The following is a 22,372-nucleotide window of genomic DNA, read 5'->3' as shown; positions in this document are numbered from 1 at the left end:
ATGGAAAAAAGAGAGTCTCTACAACAAGTGGTGCTGGAAAAACTGGATGGCAACATGCAAAAATACACAAAAATAAACTCAAAATGGATGAAAGACCTAAATGTGAGACAGGAAACAATCAACATCTAGAGGAGAACACAGCAGCAACCTCTTTGACCTGGGCCAGAGCAACCTCTTATTAGACATGTCATCAGAGGTAAGGAAAACAAAAGCAAACATGAACTATTAGGACTTCATCAAGATAAAAAGCTTCCGCACAGCAAAGGAAACAATCAACACAACTAAAAGTCAGCCTACAGAATGGGAAAAGATGTTTGCAAATGACATATTGGATAAAGGGTTAGTATCCAAAATTTATAAAGAACTTGTCAAACTCAACACCCAGTTAAGAAATAATCCAGTGGAGAAATGGGCAGAAGATATGAATAGACATTTTCCAAAGAAGACATTCAGATGGCCAACCAACACATGAAAAGATGCTCAACATCACTTATCATCAAGGAATACAAATCAAAAACACATTGAGATACCACCTCACACCAGTCAGAGTGGCTAAAATTAACAACTCAGACAACAACAGGTGTTGGCAAGGATGTGGAGAAAGGGAAACCCTCTCGCATTGCTGGTGGGAATGCAAACTGGTGCAGTCACTCTGGAAAACAGTACGGAGGTTCCTCAAGAAACTAAAAATAGGAATACCTATGATCCAGCAACTGTACTATTAGGTATTTACCCAAAGGATATAGAAATATAGATTTGAAGGAGTACATGCCCACCCCAATGCTTGTAGCAGCATTGTCAACAATAGTCAAACTGTGGAGAGAACCCCAATGTCTACTGAATGATGATGGATAAAGATGATGTAGTGTGTGTGTATGTGTGTGTGTGTGTGTGTGTGCATGTGCCTGCACATGTGAATATGCACTCATGCATCACTCACTGATGATGAGTGATGTTGACCATCTTTTCATGTGTCTGTTTGCCATGTGGATGTCTTCTTTGGAAAAATGTCTATTCATATCTTCTGCCCATTTCTTCACTGGAATATGCATGAGCACGCGTGCGTGCGCGCGCACACACACACACAATGGAATATTACTCAGCCATCAAAAACAATGAAGTCTTGGGGCGCCTGGGTGGCGCAGTCAGTTAAGCGTCTGACTTCAGCCAGGTCACGATCTCGCGGTCCGTAAGTTCGAGCCCTGCGTCAGGCTCTGGGCTGATGGCTCAGAGCCTGGAGCCTGTTTCCGATTCTGTGTCTCCCTCTCTCTCTGCCCCTCCCCCGTTCATGCTCTGTCTCTCTCTGTCCCAAAAATAAATAAACGTTGGGGGAAAAAAATTAAAAAAAAAAAAAAAAAAAAAACAATGAAGTCTTTTCATTTGCAATGATGTGGATGGAACTGGAATGTATTTTGCTAAGCAAAATAAGCCAATCAGAGAGAGACAAATACCATTTGATTTCAATCATATGTGGAATTTAAAAAAACAAAACAGATGAACATAGGGGAAGCAGAGGAAGAAAAAGAGAGGGAAACAAATTACAAGAGACACAGCAATAGAGAACAAACTAAAGGTTGATGGAGGGAGGTGGGTGGAGGCAGGCTAGATGGGTACTAAGGAGAGCACTTGTTATGGTGAGCATTGAGTGCTGTATGTAAGTGATGAATTAGTGAATTCTACTCCTGAAACCACTATTGCACTGTACATTAACTAAAAAAGACCCTCTTTGTAAAAAAATAATAGATTAAAACAAATTAAAAGAAAAACACAACAAATCCAGGAGAGAACAAAACTGCAGATATACTTCACCCACCACACACCTCACTTACTCCTGTTTAACTCTGTAGTTTTCGTAAGGCATGCTGCTGCCACTCTGAAGTACTTACAACATAAAATCTTGTTCCCAAGAAGGTTGATCACCACGAACTGCTACAGTTGTGCTCTTCACATTCTGCACTTTCAGGGTCACATAGGTGTTAAATTTATCTTTAAAAAAAAATGCAAAAAAAAAAAAAAACCCAAGATGAAGATATAATACTTAGTGCTCAGATTTGTTACCCAAGCTCACAAACCCTTTGGAACTGAGTAATCCAAATTAAAGTATTAGAAATTGAAGCAAAAATAAAACTATATATTGTACAATACAGCATCATTCTAAGCCCACAGAACTGCAAAAAATTATAAAACATTAATTCTCTCTTCTCAAAAGTATAAACTGTAATAGTTTTTCAAGTTTCAGAAATACATATTTGATCCTGTAGACACACACACATACATAATGAAAATGAAAGCTTTATACAATACAAGTTGGGATACATTAATATATCCTATTCTAATTTATTTAAACTTTTGAAACATTCATCATAACCAACAAAATTGATATTACAGCCCATCTTTAGTTTGAAAAAAAACAAATATAATCGATCTAGTAGAAAAGATATATGTAAATTTAGTAAAATGAAGAAGTAAGTACCATAAAAGAAAAAGTGGTAAAGGATTGAAGAGGAAGGGTTATCTCTTGCTGTTGACAGAACAAGAATTGAGCAAAAAATCCTCCTAAAGGAAATGGATTCCCAGCTTAATTTATTCAGGTTGGCCTAAATCACAACTTACACAAAAAGCAACACTACTGCAGAGTTGGGAAAAGGAGATTCTCTAGCCTGAGAATATAAATTGAGTACTAGTGCCTAAGACAGCACTAGTCCTGTACCACTCTCCCTGTACCACTTTAGCATAAACCATGATTAGAGGCACTGAATTAAGAGTTCACTTTTCTATGTAAGAAATTAATCACAACAAAATGAAAAAAGACAATCATTTTTGGCTCATCAAATTGGCAAACATTGTTTAAAATGATTAACTAATGTAAGGGGTGTGAGAAAATAGGCCCTGCCATGCACTTCTAGCACAAGGTAAATCTTTCTCTTAAGCATCATTAAAAATTATGTAGTTTAAAAAAAATTAAAAATAAATAAATAAAAATAAAAATTATGTAGTTTTACAAAAAGCAGAATCAGACCTATAAATACAGAGAACTGATGGTTGCCACAGTGGTGGGCGATGGGCAAAATGGGGAGCAGGAGATAGAGGCTTCCAGTTATAGAATGCAAAAGTCACAGGAATAAAATGCACAGCATGAGGAATATAAGCAATGGTATTGTGATAGTGTTATGTAGTAACAGGTGGTAGCTACACTTGTGGTGAACACAGGTATAAACTTGTAGAGTCACTATGTTGTACACATAAAACTAACCTAACTTTGTATGTTATGCTATACTTAAAAATTTTTTTAAATAATAAAAGTGAGAATACAATGTTCTAAGTTTGTTGTGATAATTAAATAAGAATAAGACGTTTATGAAAGTATTTAGGCAATGCTCTGATATATCAAGTGCAATAAATCATAGCCATTTTATTTTATTTTTTAACATTTATTTATTTTTGAGACAGAGAGAGACAGAACATGAACAGGGGAGGGGCAGAGAGAGAGGGAGACACAGAATCCGAAACAGGCTCCAGGCTCCGAGCTGTCAGCACAGAGCCCAATGCGGGGCTCGAACTCAGGGACCGCGAGATCATGACCCGAGTCGAAGTCAGCCGCTTAACCGACTGAGCCACCCAGGCGCCCCAAATCATAGCCATTTTAAATATTATGACTAGGGCACATGGGTGGCTCAGTCGGTTGAGGGTCCAACTCTTGCAATTGGCTCAGGTCATCATCTCACAGTTCATGCAATCAAGCCCGCATTGGGCCCTGCACTCACAGTTCAGAATCTGCTTAGGATTCCCTCTCTTCCTCTCTCTCCTCTCTCTCTGCCCCTCCCCACTTGTGCACTCCTTCTTGCATGCCCATGCTCTCCCTCTCTCTCAAAATAAATAAACATTAATTTAAAAAATTTTAATTATGACTACTATTAAATCCTTATGAAATCATTAAAAAATCATATAGCTCTATAGATATGGAAAGTTTACCAGAATTATACTTTATTATGAGGAGGCAAGCCCACCCACATAAGAGATTCCCATACATATCCAGTAGCAGTGTCGTAGACCACTGAGCTATGTTTTCTATCATACGATTCTGTATTCTACTCCCCACATCCAATCATAGCTGATCAGAGCAGGTTTAGATGCCACTCAAAAGCAGTCAATCCATGAACTGGCAAAAAACTGAAAACAATCCAATTCCCTCTCAAACGATTTTAAATAGGGAAAACAAAGAAATAGTGACAACTGATGGTTGTCGGAGAGGCATATATATTCCACTGGAGCAACCATTATGGGCTGTGTGCAAACAAGGTAAGCATAGAAAGACAGGTAGAAGAGAAAGGAAAACAGAACAGATTCTCAGAAAGAAAAGAGATTTAGCTAGTGGAGACTGGAGTAGGCTCAGAGACTCTTTTAGTTCCTGTTGCACCCAAGGTTTGGCTTTTCAGATTCCCATGGGTTCCCAGTCATGAATTTTTTCCCAGTAATCCCCAGTACCTTCCCTTTTCCCCAGCAGCAACCAGCATTAAGTCCCTCTAACTTAGCATTCACAATTAAGGAAATGTATATTAAAACCTGTAAATACTATTCTCACCTTCTAATGGGCAAAGATTAAAAAGTTCCATATTACTGAATCTTTGTAAGGATTTGGATAAACGCTTATATACTTTTGGTCTGAGTATAATCTCCCCAAAACTTTCATTAAGTGAAATTTGGCAGCAGCTACCAAATTTTTAAAAAATGCATACCTCCAGCCTAGCAATTCTCTGCTTCTGGACTCTAGCATACATATACATTTGCAAAAGCAAACACTGATATATGCACAAAAACATGTATTGCTTATAATAGCAAAAACTGGAAACAACTAAATATTCATCAATCAGGAAACTCAGGTACATATTTACAACAAAATTCTAAACAACTTATTTTCATGATGTGTTGTTTGAATAAAAGCAGGTTGCACAAAGTTAATCTATTTATTTAAACATGCATATACACACAAAAAAATCTGAAAAGGTATACACAAACCTCCAAATAATTACTACTGAGAAGTAGAACTGAGTTGGCCAAGAGATATGGGGACTAAGTTTTCACTAAATAGGTATACAGACAGATCTCTTTAAAGTTTTACAACAGCACTGATTTTTGTTCCAGCTTTACTGAGGTATAATTGGCAACTTAAAATTGTATGTATTTAAAGTGTACAACTTGATGATTTGATATACATATACATTGTGAAATAATCATCATAATCAAGCCGATTAATATATTCATCACATCTCACATAATCACAATTTTCAAATGTGTATGTGTATATGATCAATAACAACTTGAGATCTATCCTCTTAGCAAATTTCAAGTATATAGCACTTGTTAATTATGAACACAGTGATATTGTACATTAAATCTCCAGAAATTATTCATCTTGCATAACTGAAACTTTGTACCCCTTGACCAATATCTCTCCATATTGATTGTTAATAATTTAAATTATTTACTTAATCTAATCAATGAATTAAATGAAATTAATGATTGTTTAAAAGATTGCTTTTAAATGAGAGAAAGTATGAAAGGAAAAGTCATAATAATTAAAGGCTGGCCTTACCTGGTGAACCCTGGAATTTGGCTCTTTTAACTGCAAGAGAAAAAAAGAAGACAACATGAAGACTTTCTGCAAAGTCATTTACTGAACCAATGTTTCTTGAGCACCTACTATATGCCAAAGTTAGAGTTAGAACTAGATTTGTAACTCTAAGTCTAAGAGAAAAGAAGCTGGGACTGCTGACCAAACCTTGAAGGCAGAGAGTTACAAGGACCTTTAAAAGCCATCCAATCTAGGATTGAGGGAAGTTGACGGTGTAAGAGGATGCTGGGCTCACCAGGTCCTGCTGATCACTTAGATTCCACCTACACCTGCCTAAATAACCCAGAAAACCACCAGAAGACTTAGCAGAACGGATTATCTGGAGGCAAGCACAGACGAGAGGCCCACGGAAGAGGGTAGGAAGGGAGGAGAGGCAGTGCACGCTACACGGAATGGCGGAAGGGAGCCAGGGCGGGGGGGCGGGGGGGGGGGGCGGGGGGGCGGGGGGGGCAGCCCGCCGGCCAAGCAGAGGCCCCGAGTCTGGCTTGCAAAAGCGGAGGGGCCAGAAGGAGTGTGTTCCAACAGCAAACAGGACTTAACATCTGGAAGGTTATAAGTTAACAGCTCTGCTCAGAGAACGGGAGGGCTGGAGGACGACGGGAGAGACAGTTGTTGAGCACTGGAAAACAGACTGCAGTTTGGTGGGAAACAAAGGCGCTCACCAGCGCCATCTCCTTTGCACATCCCCCAGCCAAAATCCCAAAGGGAACCGGTTCCTGCCAGGGAACTTGCTTGCTCTGTGCAAACACCCAACGCCGTGCTTCTGCGGATCCATCCCTCTGGCGGGTCTGACTCCCTCCTGGTGCCGCAGGGCCCCTCCCAAAGCAGATCACTGAAGGAAAAGCGAGCTGAGCCTACCCCTCCCGCCCCTGTGCACCTTGCCGATCCACCCCAGCGAATACGCCAGATCCCCAGCACCACAAGCCTGGCAGTGTGCAAGTAGCCCAGACGAGCCACGCCACCCCACAGTGAATCCCACCCCTAGGAGAGGGGAAGAGAAGGTACACACCAGTCTGACTGTGGCCCCAGCAGTGGGCTGGGGGCAGACATCAGGTCTGATTGCAGCCCCGCCCACCAATGCAAATTATTCAAGACAGCACAGGGGAAGTACCCCGCAGTTCTGCACCACTCCAGGGACTATCCAAAATGACTAAACGGAAGAATTCCCCTCAAAAGAATCTCCAGGAAATAACAACAGCTAACAAACTGATCAAGAAGGATTTAAACAATATAACAGAAAGTGAACTGAGAATAATAGTCATAAAATTAATCGCTGGGCTTGAAAACAGTATAGAGGACAGCAGAGAATCTATTGCTACAGAGATCAAGGGATTAAAGAACAGTCAGGAGGAGCTAAAAAATGCTATCAATGAACTGCAAAATAAAATGGAAACGACGACGGCTCGGGTTGAAGAGGCAGAGGAGAGAATAGGTGAACTAGAAGATAAAATTATGGAAAAAGAGGAAGCTGAGAAAAAGATTAAAAAATCCAGGAGTATGAGGGGAAAATTAGAGAACTAAGTGATGCACTAAAGAGAAATAATCTACACATATGGGTATTCCAGAGGAGGAAGAGAGAGGGAAAGGTGTTGAAGGGGTACTTGAAGAAATAATAGCTGAGAACTTCCCTGATCTGGGGAAGGAAAAAGGCATTGAAATCCAAAAGGCACAGAGAACTCCCTTCAGACGTAACTTGAATCGATCTTCTGCACAACATATCATAGTGAAACTGGCAAAATACAAGGATAAAGAGAAAATTCTGAAAGCAGCTAGGGATAAACACGCTCTAACATATAAAGGGAGACCTGTAAGACTCCTGACTGATCTCTCTACTGAAACTTGGCAGGCCAGAAAGGAATGGCAGGAAATCTTCAATGTGATGAACAGAAAATATAGGCAGCCGAGAATGCTTTATCCAGCAAGTCTGTCATTTAGAATAGAAGGAGAGATAAAGGTTTTCCCAAACAAGCAAAAACTGAAGGAATTCGTCACCACTAAACCAGCCCTACAAGAGATCCTAAGGGGGACCCTGTGAGACAAAGTACCAGAGACATCACTACAAGCATGAAACCTACAGACATCACAATGACTCTAAACCCGTATCTTTCTATAATAACACTGAATGTAAATGGACTAAATGTGCCAACCAAAAGACACAGGGTATCAGAATGGATAAAAAAACAAGACCCATCTATTTGCTGTCTACAAGAGATTCATTTTAGACCTGAGGATACCTTCAGATTGAAAGTGAGGGGATGGAGAACTATTTATCATGCTACTGGAAGTCAAAAGAAAGCTGGAGTAGCCATACTTACATCAGACAAACTAGACTTTAAATTAAAGGCTATAACAAGAGAGGAAGAAGGGCATTATATAATAATTACAGGGTCTACCCATCAGGAAGAGCTAACAATTATAAATGTCTATGCGCCAAATACGGGAGCCCCCAAATATATTAAACAATTACTCACAAACACAAGCAACGTTATTGATAAGAATGTGGTAATTGCAGGGGACTTTAACACCCCGCTTACAGAAATGGATAGATCATCTAGACACACGGTCAATAAAGAAACAAGGGCCCTGAATGATACATTGGATCAGATGGACTTGACAGATATATTTAGAACTCTGCATCCTAAAGCAACAGAATATACTTTCTTCTCCAGTGCACATGGAACCTTCTCCAAGATAGATCACATACTGGGTCACAAAACAGCCCTTCATAAGTATATAAGAACTGAGATCATACCATGCATACTTTCAGACCACAATGCTATGAAGCTTGAAATCAACCACAGGAAAAAGTCTAGAAACCTCCAAAAGCATGGAGGTTAAAGAACACCCTACTAAAGAATGAATGGGTCAACCAGGCAATTAGAGAAGAAATTAAACAATATATGGAAACAAACGAGAATGAAAATACAACAATCCAAACGCTTTGGGATGCAGCGAAGGCAGTCCTGAGAGGAAAATACATTGCAATCCAGGCCTATCTCAAGAAACAAGAAAAAGCCCAAATACAAAATCTAACAGCACACCTAAAGGAAATAGAACAGCAAAGACACCCCAAACCCAGAAGAAGAAGAGAAATAATAAAGATCAGAGCAGAAATAAACAATATAGAAACTAAAAAAACTGTAGAGCAGATCAATGAAGCCCAGAGTTGGTTTTTTGAAAAAATAAACAAAATTGATAAACCTCTAGCCAGGCTTCTCACAAAGAAAAGGAAGATGACCTAAATAGATAAAATCATGAATGAAAATGGAATTATTACAACCAATCCCTCAGAGATACAAGCAATTATCATTGAATACTATGAAAAATTATATGCCAACAAACTGGACAACCTGGAAGAAATGGACAAATTCCTAAACACCCACACGCTTCCAAAACTCAATCAGGAGGAAATAGAAAGCTTGAACAGACCCATAACCAGAGAAGAAATTGAATCAGTTATCAAAAATCTCCCAACAAATACGAGTCCAGGACCAGATGGCTTCCCAGGGGAGTTCTACCAGACGTTTAAGCAGAGATAATATCTATCCTTCTCAAGCTATTCCAAAAAATAGAAAGGGAAGGAAAACTTCCAGACTCATTCTATGAAGCCAGTATTACTTTGATTCCTAAACCAGACAGAGACCCAGCAAAAAGAGAGAACTACAGGCCAATATCCCTGATGAATATGGATGCAAAAATTCTCAATAAGATACTAGCAAATCGAATTCAACAGCATATAAAAAGAATTATTCACCATGATCAAGTGGGATTCATTCCTGGGATGCAGGGCTGGTTCAACATTCGCAAATCAAGCAACATGATACATCACATTAATAAAAGAAAAGATAAGAACCATATGATCCTGTCAATCGATGCAAAAAGGCATTTGACAAAATTCACCAAACTTTTTTAATAAAAACCCTCAAGAAAGTCGGGATAGAAGGAACATACTTAAACACCATCAAAGCCATTTATGAAAAGCCCACATCTAACATAATCCTCAATGGGGAAAAACTGAGAGCTTTTTCCCTGAGATCAGGAACAAGACAGGGATGTCCACTCTCACTTGTTGTTTAACAGTGTTGGAAGTTCTAGCATCAGCAATCAGACAACAAAAGGAAATTAAAGGCATCAACACTGGCAAAGATGAAGTCAAGCTTTCGCTTTTTGCAGATGACATGATATTATACATGGAAAATCCGATAGACTCCACCAAAAGCCTGCTAGAACTGATACATGAATTCAGCAAAGTTGCAGGATACAAAATCAATGTACAGAAATCAGTTGAATTCTTATACACTAATAATGAAGCAACAGAAAGACAAATAAAGAAACTGATTCCATTCACAATTGCACCAAGAAGCATAAAATACCTAGGAATAAATCTAACCAAAGATGTAAAAGATCTGTATGCTGAAAACTATAGAAAGCTTATGAAGGAAATTGAAGAAGATATAAAGAAATGGAAAAACATTCCGTGCTCATGGATTGGAAGAATAAATATTGTCAAAATGTCAATACTATCCAAAGCTATCTACACATTCAATGCAATCCCAATCAAAATTGCACCAGCATTCTTCTCGAAGCTAGAACAAGCAATCCTAAAATTCATATGGAACCACAAAAGGCCCCGAATAGCCAAAGGAATTTTGAAGAAGACCAAAGCAGGGGGCATCACAATCCCAGACTTTAGCCTCTACTACAAAGCTGTCATCATCAAGACAGCATGGTATTGGCACAAAAACAGACACATAGACCAATGGAATAGAATAGAAACCCCAGAACTAGACCCACAAACATATGGCCAACTCATCTTTGACAAAGCAGGAAAGAACATCCAATGGAAAAAAGAGTCTCTTTAACAAATGGTGCTGGGAGAACTGGACAGCAACATGCAGAAGATTGAAACTAGACCACTTTCTCACACCATTCACAAAAATAAACTCAAAATGGATAAAGGACCTAAATGTGAGACAGGAAACCATCAAAACCCTAGAGGATAGGGGTGCCTGGGTGGCGCAGTCGGTTAAGCGTCCGACTTCAACCAGGTTATGATCTCGTGGTCCGTGAGTTCGAGCCCCGCGTCAGGCTCTGGGCTGATGGCTTAGAGCCTGGAGCCTGCTTCGGATTCTGTGTCTCCCTTTCTCTCTGCCCCTCTCCCGTTCATGCTCTGTCTCTCTCTGTCCCAAAAATAAATAAACGTTGAAAAAAAAAATTAAAAAAAAAAAAACCCTAGAGGAGAAAGCAGGAAAAGACCTCTCTGACCTGAGCCGTAGCAATTTCTTACTTGACACATCCCCAAAGGCAAGGGAATTAAAAGCAAAAATGAACTACTGGGACCTTATGAAGATAAAAGCTCCTGCACAGCAAAGGAAACAACCAACAAAACTAAAAGGCAACCAACAGAATGGGAAAAGATATTTGCAAATGACACATCGGACAAAGGGCTAGTATCCAAAATCTATAAAGAGCTCACCAAACTCCACACCTGAAAAACAAATAACCCAGTGAAGAAATGGGCAGAAAACATGAATAGACACTTCTCTAAAGAAGACATCCGGATGGCCAACAGGCACATGAAAAGATGCTCAACGTCGCTCCTCATCAGGGAAATACAAACCAAAACCACACTCAGGTATCACCTCACGCCAGTCAGAGTGGCCAAAATGAACAAATCAGGAGACTATAGATGCTGGAGAGGATGTGGAGAAACAGGAACCCTCTTGCACTGTTGGTGGGAATGCAAACTGGTGCAGCCGCTCTGGAAAACAGTGTGGAGGTTCCTCAGAAAATTAAAAATAGACCTACCCTATGACCCAGCAATAGCACTGCTAGGAATTTACCCAAGGGATACAGGAGTACTGATGCATAGGAGCACTTGTACCCCAATGTTTATAGCAGCACTCTCAACAAGAGCCAAATTATGGAAAGAGCCTAAATGTCCATCAACTGATGAATGGATAAAGAAATTGTGGTTTATATACACAATGGAGGACTACGTGGCAATAAGAATGAAATATGGCCCTTTGTAGCAACGTGGATGGAACTAGAGACTGTGATGCTAAGTGAAATAAGCCATACAGAGAAAGACAGATACCATATGTTTTCACTCTTATGTGGATCCTGAGAAACTTAACAGAAACCCATGGGGGAGGGGAAGGAAAAAAAGAGGTTAGAGTGGAAGAGAGCCAAAGCATAAGAGACTCTTAAAAACTGAGAACAAACTGAGGGCTGATGGGGGGTAGGAGGGAGGGGAGGGTGGGTGATGGGTATTGAGGAGGGCACCTTTTGGGATGAGCACTGGGTGTTGTATGGAAACCAATTTGACAATAAATTTCATATATTAAAAAAAAATAAATAAACTTTCCCACCATCAAAACAAACAAACAAAAAGTCATCCAATCTAATCCCATCCTCAATGCAGAAATCTCTTACAGTCTCTTGACAAAGAGGTAAACTAAATTACTCCTATGGCAGGCAACCAGTTTCATGTGACATATCTAAGGTTTAAGTTATAGAGGTTTCTTATTTAAAGCCCATCACACAAACTCCCTCCATTCCATTTATGCCTAAAGAAGAGCTCAAGAAGCTAGATTTGGACAGGAGACTTTTTTTTTTTTTAACGTTTATTTATTTTTGAGACAGAGAGAGACAAAGCATGAACGAGGGAGGGTCAGAGAGAGAGGGAGACACAGAATCTGAAGCAGGCTCCAGGCTCTGAGCTGTCAGCACAGAGCCCGACGCAGGGCTCGAACCCACAGACCGTGAGATCATGACCTGAGCTGAAGTCGGACGATTAACCGACTGAGCCACCCAGGCACCCCTGGACAAGAGACTTTAAACAAGGGTGAGAAGTAATTTCTTGCTGGGAATAAACAGATAACAAGAGAAGCTCCCATCCCTGTTTACAAAACATCAGTGCAGAACTGCAAAATAAAGTATCCCACATTAGGATTGCAGCATGCCAACTTCTAGGAAAGGTCAAAGACTACACACATGGAGGAAATCTGCTAAGTTCCAGTAAGCACCAACATTTTTCTATCAATGATGATTAGGACTAAGTACATAGGGATGGGAGAAGAATAAAAGGAAATCTCATGACAGTGCCTGGTAAGGATACTTGAGGGTACAGATCTGCCACTCTCCTTGTTCTACATTACAACTGAAAGCTTCAACCTTAGCTGACATCCTAGCACTCCTTAATATTTTCCAAGACATGGGTGATCCAGTATCTCTTTACAAGACCCTCTCCATTCTCAGGCAGCACTTAATACTAAAATCTATTTTTACTGAATCAAAGTGTCTCCCACTGGACTGCCCCTTGTAGTCTACATCAATTCCTCTTCCCAATCATTTTTTTAACAGTTTCATTTAATCTAAGACTTACTGTAAAGCTACAGTAATCAAGATAGTGTAGCACTGGCATAAAAATAGAGACCAATGAAGTAAAATGGAAATATATATGAAATATATGAATAAAACAATATATATTGTCCTTACCTCACACCACATGCAAAACTTAACTTGAAATGAATCAGGAATAGAACTAAATGGAAGAGCTAAAACTATAAAACCTCTAGGAGAAAACAAAATCTTAGCAATCTTGGGATTGTCAAAAATTTCTTGAATACAAAAAGCATTAAGTTTAAAAGCATTAAAAAAAATGGATGGACTAGACTTAAAATTTGAAACGTATTCCTCAAAAGTCACTGTTAAAAAGGCAAGCCATAGATTAGGAGGAAATATTTGCAAAACATGTGTAAGACTAATAAATGACTAAGAAGAAATCTCAAAACACAGTATTAAGAAATCAAGAATCCACATTTAAAATTGTACATGTAGGGGCGCATCTGGGTGGCTCAGTTGGTTAAGCTTCCGCCTTTGGCTCGGGTCACTAATGGTTCGTGAATTGGGGCCCCAAGTCAAGCTCTGTACTGACAGCTCACAGCCTGGAGCCTGCTTTGATTCTGTGTCTCTCTCTGCCATTCCCCTGCTTGCATTCTACCTCTCTCAAAAATAAGCAAACATTTAAAAAAAAATTTTTTTAATAAGTAAATAAATACAATTGTACATGTAGGGGGCACCTGGGTGGCTAAATCGGTTGGGCATCTGGTTCTTAGTTTTGGCTCAGGTAGTGATCTCCGGGTTCATGGGATTGTACCCCACACATCAGGCTCTGTGCTGACAGTGTGGAGCCTGCTTGGGATTCTCTCTCTCCCTCTATTTGCCCCTCCCCTACCTGAGAGCACATGCACACTCTCTCTTTCTCTCTCAAAACATATCAACACTTAAAATTGTACATGTAGTTGGCACAAAAACATATACTCAGATCAATGGAACAGAATAGAGAACCCAGAAATGGACCCACAAACGTATGGCCAACTAATCTTTGACAAAGCAGGAAAGAATATCCAATGGAATAAAGACAGTCTCTTCAGCAAGTGTGCTGGGAAAACTGGACAGCGACATGCAGAAGAATAAACCTGGACCACTTTCTTACACCATACACAAAACTCAAAATGGATGAAAGACCTCAACATAAGACAGGAAGTCATCAAAATCCTCGAGGAGAAAGCAGGCAAAACCCTCTTTGACCTCAGCTGCAGCAACTTCTTACTCAACACCTCTCCAGAGGCAAAGGAAACAAAAGCAAAAATGAACTATTGGGACCTCATCAAAATAAAAAGCTTCTGCACAGTGAAGGAAACAATCAGCAAAACTAAAAGGCAACTGACAGAATGGGAAAAGATGTTTGCAAATGACATATCAGATGAAGGGTTAGTATCCAAAATCTATAAAGAACTTATCAAACTCAACACCCAAAAAACAAACAATCCAGTGAAGAAATGGGCAAAAGACATGAATAGACACTTCTCCAAAGAAGACATCCAGATGGCAAACCAACACATGAAAAAATGCTCAACACCAATCATCACCAGGAAAATACAATTCAAAACCACAACGAGATACCACCATACCTATGTTAGTCAGAAGGGCTTACATAAACAACTCAGGCAACAACAGATGTTGGTGAGGATGTGGAGAAAGAGGATCTCTTTTGCATTGCTGGTGGGAATGCAAACTGGTGCAGCCACTCTGGAAAACAGTATGGAGGTTCCTCCATACATAAGGGAGGAAAGCAAAGGAGGTTCCTCTGTCAGTAGGAACATGTGACGCTTAATCTTGGGGTCATGAGTTTGAGCCCCGTGAGCGGTACAGAGTTTACTTAAAAAAAATGATCTCACACACTCTGTGAGTTCGAGCCCCACGTCGGGCTCTGTGCTAACAGCTCGGAGCCTGTAGCCTACTTCAGATTCTGTCTCTCTCTCTCTGACCCTCCCACGTTCACGCTCAGTCTCTCTCTGCCTCATAAGTAAATAAACATTAAAAATAAAAAATAGGGGCACCTAACTGGCTCAGTTAAGCATCTGACTTTGGCTCAGGTCATGATCTTGCGGTTTGTGAGTTCGAGCCCCATCTCAGGCTCTGATGACAGCTCAGAGCCTAAAGCCTGCTTGGGATTCTGTGTCTCCCCCTCTCTCTGACCCTCCCATGCTAATGCTGTCTCTCAATAATAAATAAATGTTAATAAATAATAAAAAATTATTTTAAATAGAAAAAAATATATACATATAAAGTATTATTTGAACAACCTAAAACTGTACAAAAGGGGCTGGCTTAGTCTGTAGAGCAAGCAACTGTTGATCTTGGGGTTGTGAGTTTAAGATCCACATTGGGTGTAGAGCCTTCTTAAAAACAAATAAATTAAAACACACACACACACACACACACACACACACACACACACACACTTTCATTTACATTAGCACCCAAAAAAAATTAAGTACTTAGGTATAAATCTAACAAAAGAAGTACAAGATCTGTATGAGGAAAACTACCCAACTCTGATCAAAGATATTAAAGCAGAAGTAATTAGAGAAATAATCCATACTCATGGATATAAAGCCTCAATATCATCAAGATGTCAGTTCTTTCCAACTTGACTTACAGATTCAATATATTCCTAATCAAAATCCCAGCAAGTTATCTTGTAGATATGGAAAAACTGATTATGAAGTTTCTATGGAAAGCCAGAAGACCCAGAACAGCCAACTCTATATTGAAGTTCAAGACTGATACTATCCAACTTTCAAGACTTAGTACAAAGCTAATAGTAATCCAGACAGTATGGTTTTAGTGAAAGAATAGACAAATAGATCAATCGAACAGGACAGACACCAGAAATAGACCCACATAAATATAGTCATCTTTTTTTTTTTTTCATTTTATTTTTAAGCAACCTCTACACCCAATGTGAGGCTCAAACTTACAAGCCCAAGAATCGCATACTCCACCAACTTAGCTAGCCAGGTGCCCAAGTCAACTAATCTTTGACCGAGGAGCAAAGGCAATACAATGGAGCAACAACAGCCTTTTCAAAATTTTTTTTTTTAACATTTTTATTTATTTTTGAGACAGGGAGAGACAGAGCATGAACAGGGGAGGGTCAGAGAGAGGGAGACACAGAATCCGAAACAGGCTCCAGGCTCTGAGCCATCAGCACAGAGCCCGACGCGGGGCTTGAACTCACGGACTGTGAGATCATGACCTGAGCCAAAGTCAGCTGCTTAACCGACTGAGCCACCCAGGCGCCCCGACAACAGCCTTTTCAACAAATGATGCTGTAACAAATGGACATGTACATCCAAAAAAAAAAAAAAAAATTCTAGGGGCGCCTGCGAGGCTCAGTTGGTTAAGCTTCCCACTTCAGCTCAGGTCATGGTCTTGCAGTTCATGAGTTCAAGCCTCATGCCGGGCTCTGAGCTGACAGCTCAGAGCCTGGAGCCTGCTTCTGATTCTGTGTCTCCCTCTCTCTCTTTGCTCCTCCCCAACTTGTGCTCTTTCTCTCTCTAAAATAAACATTAAGGGGCGCTTGGGTTGCTCAGTTGGTTGAGCGTCCAACTTCGGCCCAGGTCATGATCTCGCGGTCCGTGGGTTCGAGCCCTGCGTCGGGCTCTGTGCTGACAGCTCGGAGCCTGGAGCCTATTTCAGATTCTGTGTCTCCCTCTCTCTCAGACTCTCTCCTGTTCATGCTCTGTCTCTCTCTGTCTCAAAAATAAATAAACATTAAAAAAAATTTTTTTAAATAAACATTAAAAAAAAATTTTTTTTTAAATCTAGAGACAGACCTTCACAAAAATTAACTCAAAATGGATCACAGATCTGTATGGAAAACTAGAAGATAACATAGGAGAAAACCCAGATGACCTTGGATATGATTATGACTTTTCAGACACAACACAAAAGCACATTTCATGAAAGAAGTAAGTGACAGGCAGGACTTCAGTAAATTAAAAACTGCTCTGTGAAAAACCATGTCAAAACAAAGAAAAGATACGCCCGCCACAGACTGGAAAAAAGTATTTGCAAAAGATATATCTCATAAAGGACTGTTATCCAAAATACACAAAGAACCACTAAAACTCAACAGTAAGAAATCACAGTACCTGATTTTAAATTGGCAAAAGACCTTGACAAATACTTCACCCAAGAAGATATACAGATAGCAAGTAACCCCATGAAAAGATGTTCAACATCATATGTCATTAGTGAATTACAAATTAAAATAATGGTATTAAGAAAGAAACTGCCTAAAACTGAATTAAATGAATGAGGTAGGAAAAAAAAAAAAAGAATGAGGTAGCTATTTGTCTTTTGGGCTCCCTAGTATCAAAACACTCTTCCTCTTCTGAAGGAATCCTGAGAGAGATGGGAGGCAGGACCTAAGACCCACTACAGAAGCCAAAGGGAGCAGACCTAGATGCAGTAATCACATACTCCCAATTTCAATCTTGAGGGAGTAAAACAAAGATGCAGGGTTGGTTAGAGAAAGCTGCAGAGAAGTTGGTATTCCAGTAGGGCATGAATGTCTAAGACAGTGAAGTTCTAAAGGACAACAGTATTGTCCAGTAGTGTTAGAGCACTGCAACGGACCATTCCTGTTTAAAGATGTTGGGGGTTTTGCCAATATTCTTTTTTAGCTCCATTTTACAGATTAGGAAAAAGTCAAGCGCAGAGTTTCAGTGGCTGGATCAGATTAAGAATCAGTTGGCAACATAACATGCATAATAAGTAATGGAGCTTGATAAAGGATTCCTATCTTCTGACTATAACTCTAGTTCTTTCCATTTCACCAGAATGCCACAGTAGCAGCAAAAGGAAGAGAAAGGAAAACCATAGTCCATACCCTAAGGAAGGTAAAAGAAAAAAAAAAAAAATGCAAGCATATAGATAATACACTGTGAGTCTAGAAACCAAAATGCAGTGTTAGATGAAATGTGCCACAAAGGATTGATGAGTAAGGCTGGGATACTAATCAAAGACCATCAAAAGAAGTAGAAGTGAGACTAAGGAAATGGGTAAAATAATAATTTTTTTAATCTTTTTGAGAGAAAGAGAGAGAGTGAGTGGGGGAGGGGCAGAAAGGGAGACACAGAATTCAAAGCAGGCTCCAGGCTCTGAGCTGTCAGCACAGAGCTCAGTAGGGGGCTTGAACCCAGGAATGGCAAAATCATGTCCTGAGCCAAAGTCCAACGCTTAACCAACTGGGCCACCCAGGCGCCTCAGAAATGGGTAAAATATAGATAAAAAAGATGGGGTGCCTGGGTGGTTCAGACAGTTAAGCACCTGACTCTTGATTTCGACTCAGGTCATGATCTCATGGTTCATGAGTTTAAGCCCTGCATCAGGTTCTGTGCTGACAGTGTGGATGGAGTCTGCTTGGGATTCTCTCTTTCTCAAAATAAATAAACAAGAAAAAAAAAGAAGAGAGAAAAGAGATAAAAGAAAATAAAGAAAAAAAGGAAGGAAGGAAGGAAGGAAGGAAGGAAGGAAGGAAGGAAGGAAGGAAGGAAGGAAGGAAGGAGACCTAAGAAACTACATTAAAAAGGCATGAAAAAAATCAATCAGGGGAGCCTAGGTGGCTTAGTCGGTTGGGCATCCAACTTCGGCTCAGGTCATGATCTCACAGATCAGGAGTTCAAGCCCTGTGTCAGGCTCTGTACTGACAGCTCAGAGCCTGGAGCCTGCCTCAGAATCTTGTGTCTCCTTCTCTCTCTGCCCCTCCCCTGCTTGTGCTCTGTCTCTTAAAAGTAAACATTAAAAACAAATCGTAATCAGAGAAGCATGTTTTTTACATGTTGTCATGAAGATAACAGCACCTAAAATCTGAGTATTTCCAAATTCCAATGCAAGGCAAAGTCTGCTAGCTAAAATCTCTGAGAGTTTGGGTATAGGTACCTGAAGCTAGTTGGACACAGAACTAAAACAAAGGAATTATAGGGGCGCCTGGGTGGCTGAGTCGGTTGGGAGTCCAACTTCAGCTCAGGTCATGATCTCATGGTCCGTGGGTTCGAGCCCCACGTCGGGCTCTGTGCTGACAGCTCAGAGCCTGGAGCCTGCTTCGGATTCTGTATCTCCCTCTCTCTCTGCCCCTCCCCTGCGCTTCATGCTCTGTCCCTCTCTGTCTCAAAAATAAATAAACATTAAAAAAAAAAATTTTTTTTAAAGTTAGCATCCTTGAACTGTTTGATTTTAAAAGGGAATTTTTAAAATAGAGTAAAACCTTGGTTTGCAAGCATAATTTGTTCTGAAAATATGCTTGTAATCCAAGGCACTCATATGTTAAAGCAAATTCAAGAACCATTAGCTCAGTTGTGATCATGTAACATTCTGCATCACATACTACTCATATTATAAGACATCGCTCGTTCATCAAGTTACAATTTCTTAGAAATGTTTACTCATCTTGTGCAACACTCACAGAACAAATTACTTGCAATCCAAGGTTTTACTGCAGTAACTGCTTGAATTTCTTTCATTTTTTATTGAAGTATGGTTGGCACACAGTTACATTAGTTTCAGGTGCACAACAGTGATTCAACATGTCCAAATGTGGGGCACCTGGGTGGCTCAGTTGGTTATGTGTCCAACTCTTGATTTCAGCTCAGGTCATGATCTCACAGTCATGAGATCGAGCCCTTCATCGGGCTATGCACTGGCATGACGCCTGCTTAAGATTCTCTTTCCCCCTGCCCCTGCCCTGCTTGTGCACACACTCTCTCTCAAAAAAAAAAAATTTTTTTTAATGTCCATATGTTCACAAGTATAGCTACCATCTGTCACCATACAACACTATTACAATACTACTGACAATATTCCCTATGCTGTATCTTTCAATCCCCTATAACTCACCCATTCCAAAATTAGAAGCCTCTATCTTCCACCCACTCCTCTTTACCCATTTTGCCCATCTCCTCCCCTCCCCCACCTAACAATCATCAGTTTCGTCTCTGCATTTATGGGTCTGTTTCTGCTTTTTGTTTATTCATTTGTTTGATTTTTAGATCCCACTTATAAGTAAAATCATATGGCATTTCATTGTCTTTCTCTGACTTATTTCACTTAGAATACCCTTTAGAGGTCTATCCATGTTGCTGCAAATGGCAAGATCTGATCCTTTTTTTATGGCTGAGTTATGTTCCTTTGTTTTTGTATATGTGTATGTGTGTATACACATAAATGACTATTTTTAATGTTTCAGTACTGAGTACAATATTTACTATAGGGTTAATTTTTTACTTTGAAATAATTACAGATTTACAGAGAGATTCAACAGAAGGGTCCCATGTACCCTTCACCCAGTTCCCCCCATAGTTAAATCTTACATAATTTTACATAATGACACCACAATATCAAAACCAGGAAATTAACACAACGTGTTATGTGTGTTTGTTCTATGTTATTTATCACATATGTAGATACACACAACTACCACTGCAATCAAGAAAAAGAAATATTCCATCACCACAACATCTCCCTCATGATTCTGTATTATAGTCATGCTTACCCCCTCCTTCATAATCTGTAACCCCTGGCAACCACTTATCTGTTCCCAATCAGCACAATTTTGTCATTTCAAGAACACTGTATAAACAGATTCATACATAAAGTAGTCTTTGGAGGGGCACCTGGGTGGCTCAGTCAGTTGAGCATCTAACTTTGGCTCAGGTCATGATCTCATGGTTCATGGGATTGAGCCACGAGTTGGGCTCTGAGCTGACAACTCAGAGCCTGCTTGGGATTCTCTCCCCCCGCTCTCTCTCTCTGCTCCTCCCCCACGCATGCATGCATGCATACTCTCTCTCTCTCAAAATAAACATTAAAATAAAATGTGCAGGGGTGCCTGGGTGGTTCAGTGGGTTAAGTAAGAGACTCTTGATTTTGGCTCGGGCCATGACTTCACGCTTTGAGTTCAAGCCCCACATCAGGCCCCATGCTGACAACATACAACCTATTTGGGATTCTCTATCTCAAAATAAATAAATTTTTTAAAAAATTTAAAAATAAAAAAAATGTGGAGAAGTATCTATTCAGGTCCTTTGCAGAGAAAATATACAAATTACCAATAAACACATGGAAAGATGTGCAACGTCATTAGTCATTAGGGAAATGTATATCAAAGCAAAACGAAAATATAAACCAAAATTAGTATTCACAAATGAGGTACCATTTCACACCCTCTGGGATGGGTAAAATTTAAAAATAGCCTGGGGTGCCTGGGTGGCTCAGTCGGTTAAGCATCTGACTTCGGCTCTGGTCATGATCTCATGGTTTGTGAGTTTGAGCCCCACGTTGGGCTCTGTGCTGACAGCTCAGAGCCTGGAGCCTGCTTCGGATTCCGTGTCTCCCTCTCTCTCTGCCCCAGCCCTGCTTGCACTCTGTCTCTCGAAAATGAATAAGCATTAAGGAAATTTAAAAAAAATTTTTTTTCAATTAAAAAATAAAAAAAAATAAAAATAGCCTAATACCTGTTGGCTTGGATGTAGAGAAATTGGAACCCACATTCACTGCTGGTGGAAATGTACAATGAACGGTACAGACCCTTTTACCAAAAGTTCACAGGGCACATAGGTGGCTCAGTTGGTTGAGAATCCAACTTTGCCTTGGGTCACAATCTCACAGTTTATGAGTTCAAGCAAGCCCCACATCAGCTCACTGCTGTCAGCACAGAGCCCACCTACTTCAGATCCTCTGTCCCCCTCTCTCTCTGCCCCTCCCGACTCATGCTATCAAAAATAAACATTTAAAAAATATATATCCAACCAAAATGCCCATGAACTAATAAATGGATAAATAGGATACATCCATACAGATGTAAAAAAGAAATAAAAAAGCTATAAAAGAGAATGAAATACAAATAAATGTTATAACATGGATAAAGCTTGAAAACTTATACTAAGTGAACGAAGCCAGTCACAAAGAACTACATATTGTATGATTCCTTTTACATGATACAGTATATCCAAAATTAGAAAATCCAGAAAAACAGAAAGCAGATTAGTGGTTACCAGGAGATGGAGAGAGAGGGAGTGATTAGTTAATGATTATGGAGTTTTTCTAGTATGATGAAAAAGTTTGAAAACTAGAGGTGGTAATCACACCACATTTTAAATCTACTAAATGCCACTGAGCTATAATTTAAAATTGTTAATTTTATATGAATTTTACCTCAACTTTAAAAATATACCTAGGGGCGCCTGGGTGGCTCAGGCGATTAAGTGTCAGACTTTGGCTCAGGTCATGATCTCAGTGGTTCAGGAGTTCAGGCCCCACGTCAGGCTCTGTGCTGACAGCTCAGAGCCTGGAACCTGCTTTGGACTCTGTGTCTCTCTCTCTCTC

At 39.9% G+C, this 22,372-nt stretch overlaps 1 protein-coding gene across 1 annotated transcript in view; it reads right to left on the bottom strand.

The window, feature by feature from the left end:
* UNC13B (unc-13 homolog B) overlaps positions 1-22,372 on the bottom strand; it is a 263,053-nt gene that overhangs the window by 181,925 nt on the left and 58,756 nt on the right. Inside the window, exons 2-3 of the mRNA XM_047065931.1 lie at positions 5,594-5,623; positions 1,887-1,986 (exon numbers count right to left, since the gene is read on the bottom strand). Coding sequence (XP_046921887.1) covers positions 1,887-1,986; positions 5,594-5,623 — 130 coding nt within the window. The remainder of the gene's footprint in view (positions 1-1,886; positions 1,987-5,593; positions 5,624-22,372) is intronic.

Source organism: Lynx rufus, unplaced genomic scaffold (assembly GCF_022079265.1).
Source record: "Lynx rufus isolate CCGP_SWC_20201006 ecotype Redwood Valley unplaced genomic scaffold, mLynRuf1.p SCAF_10, whole genome shotgun sequence".
Classification (NCBI taxonomy): Eukaryota; Metazoa; Chordata; class Mammalia; order Carnivora; family Felidae; genus Lynx; species Lynx rufus.
The sequence above is the reverse complement of the archived record's forward strand: the minus strand, read 5'-3'. Positions and strand labels throughout refer to the sequence as shown.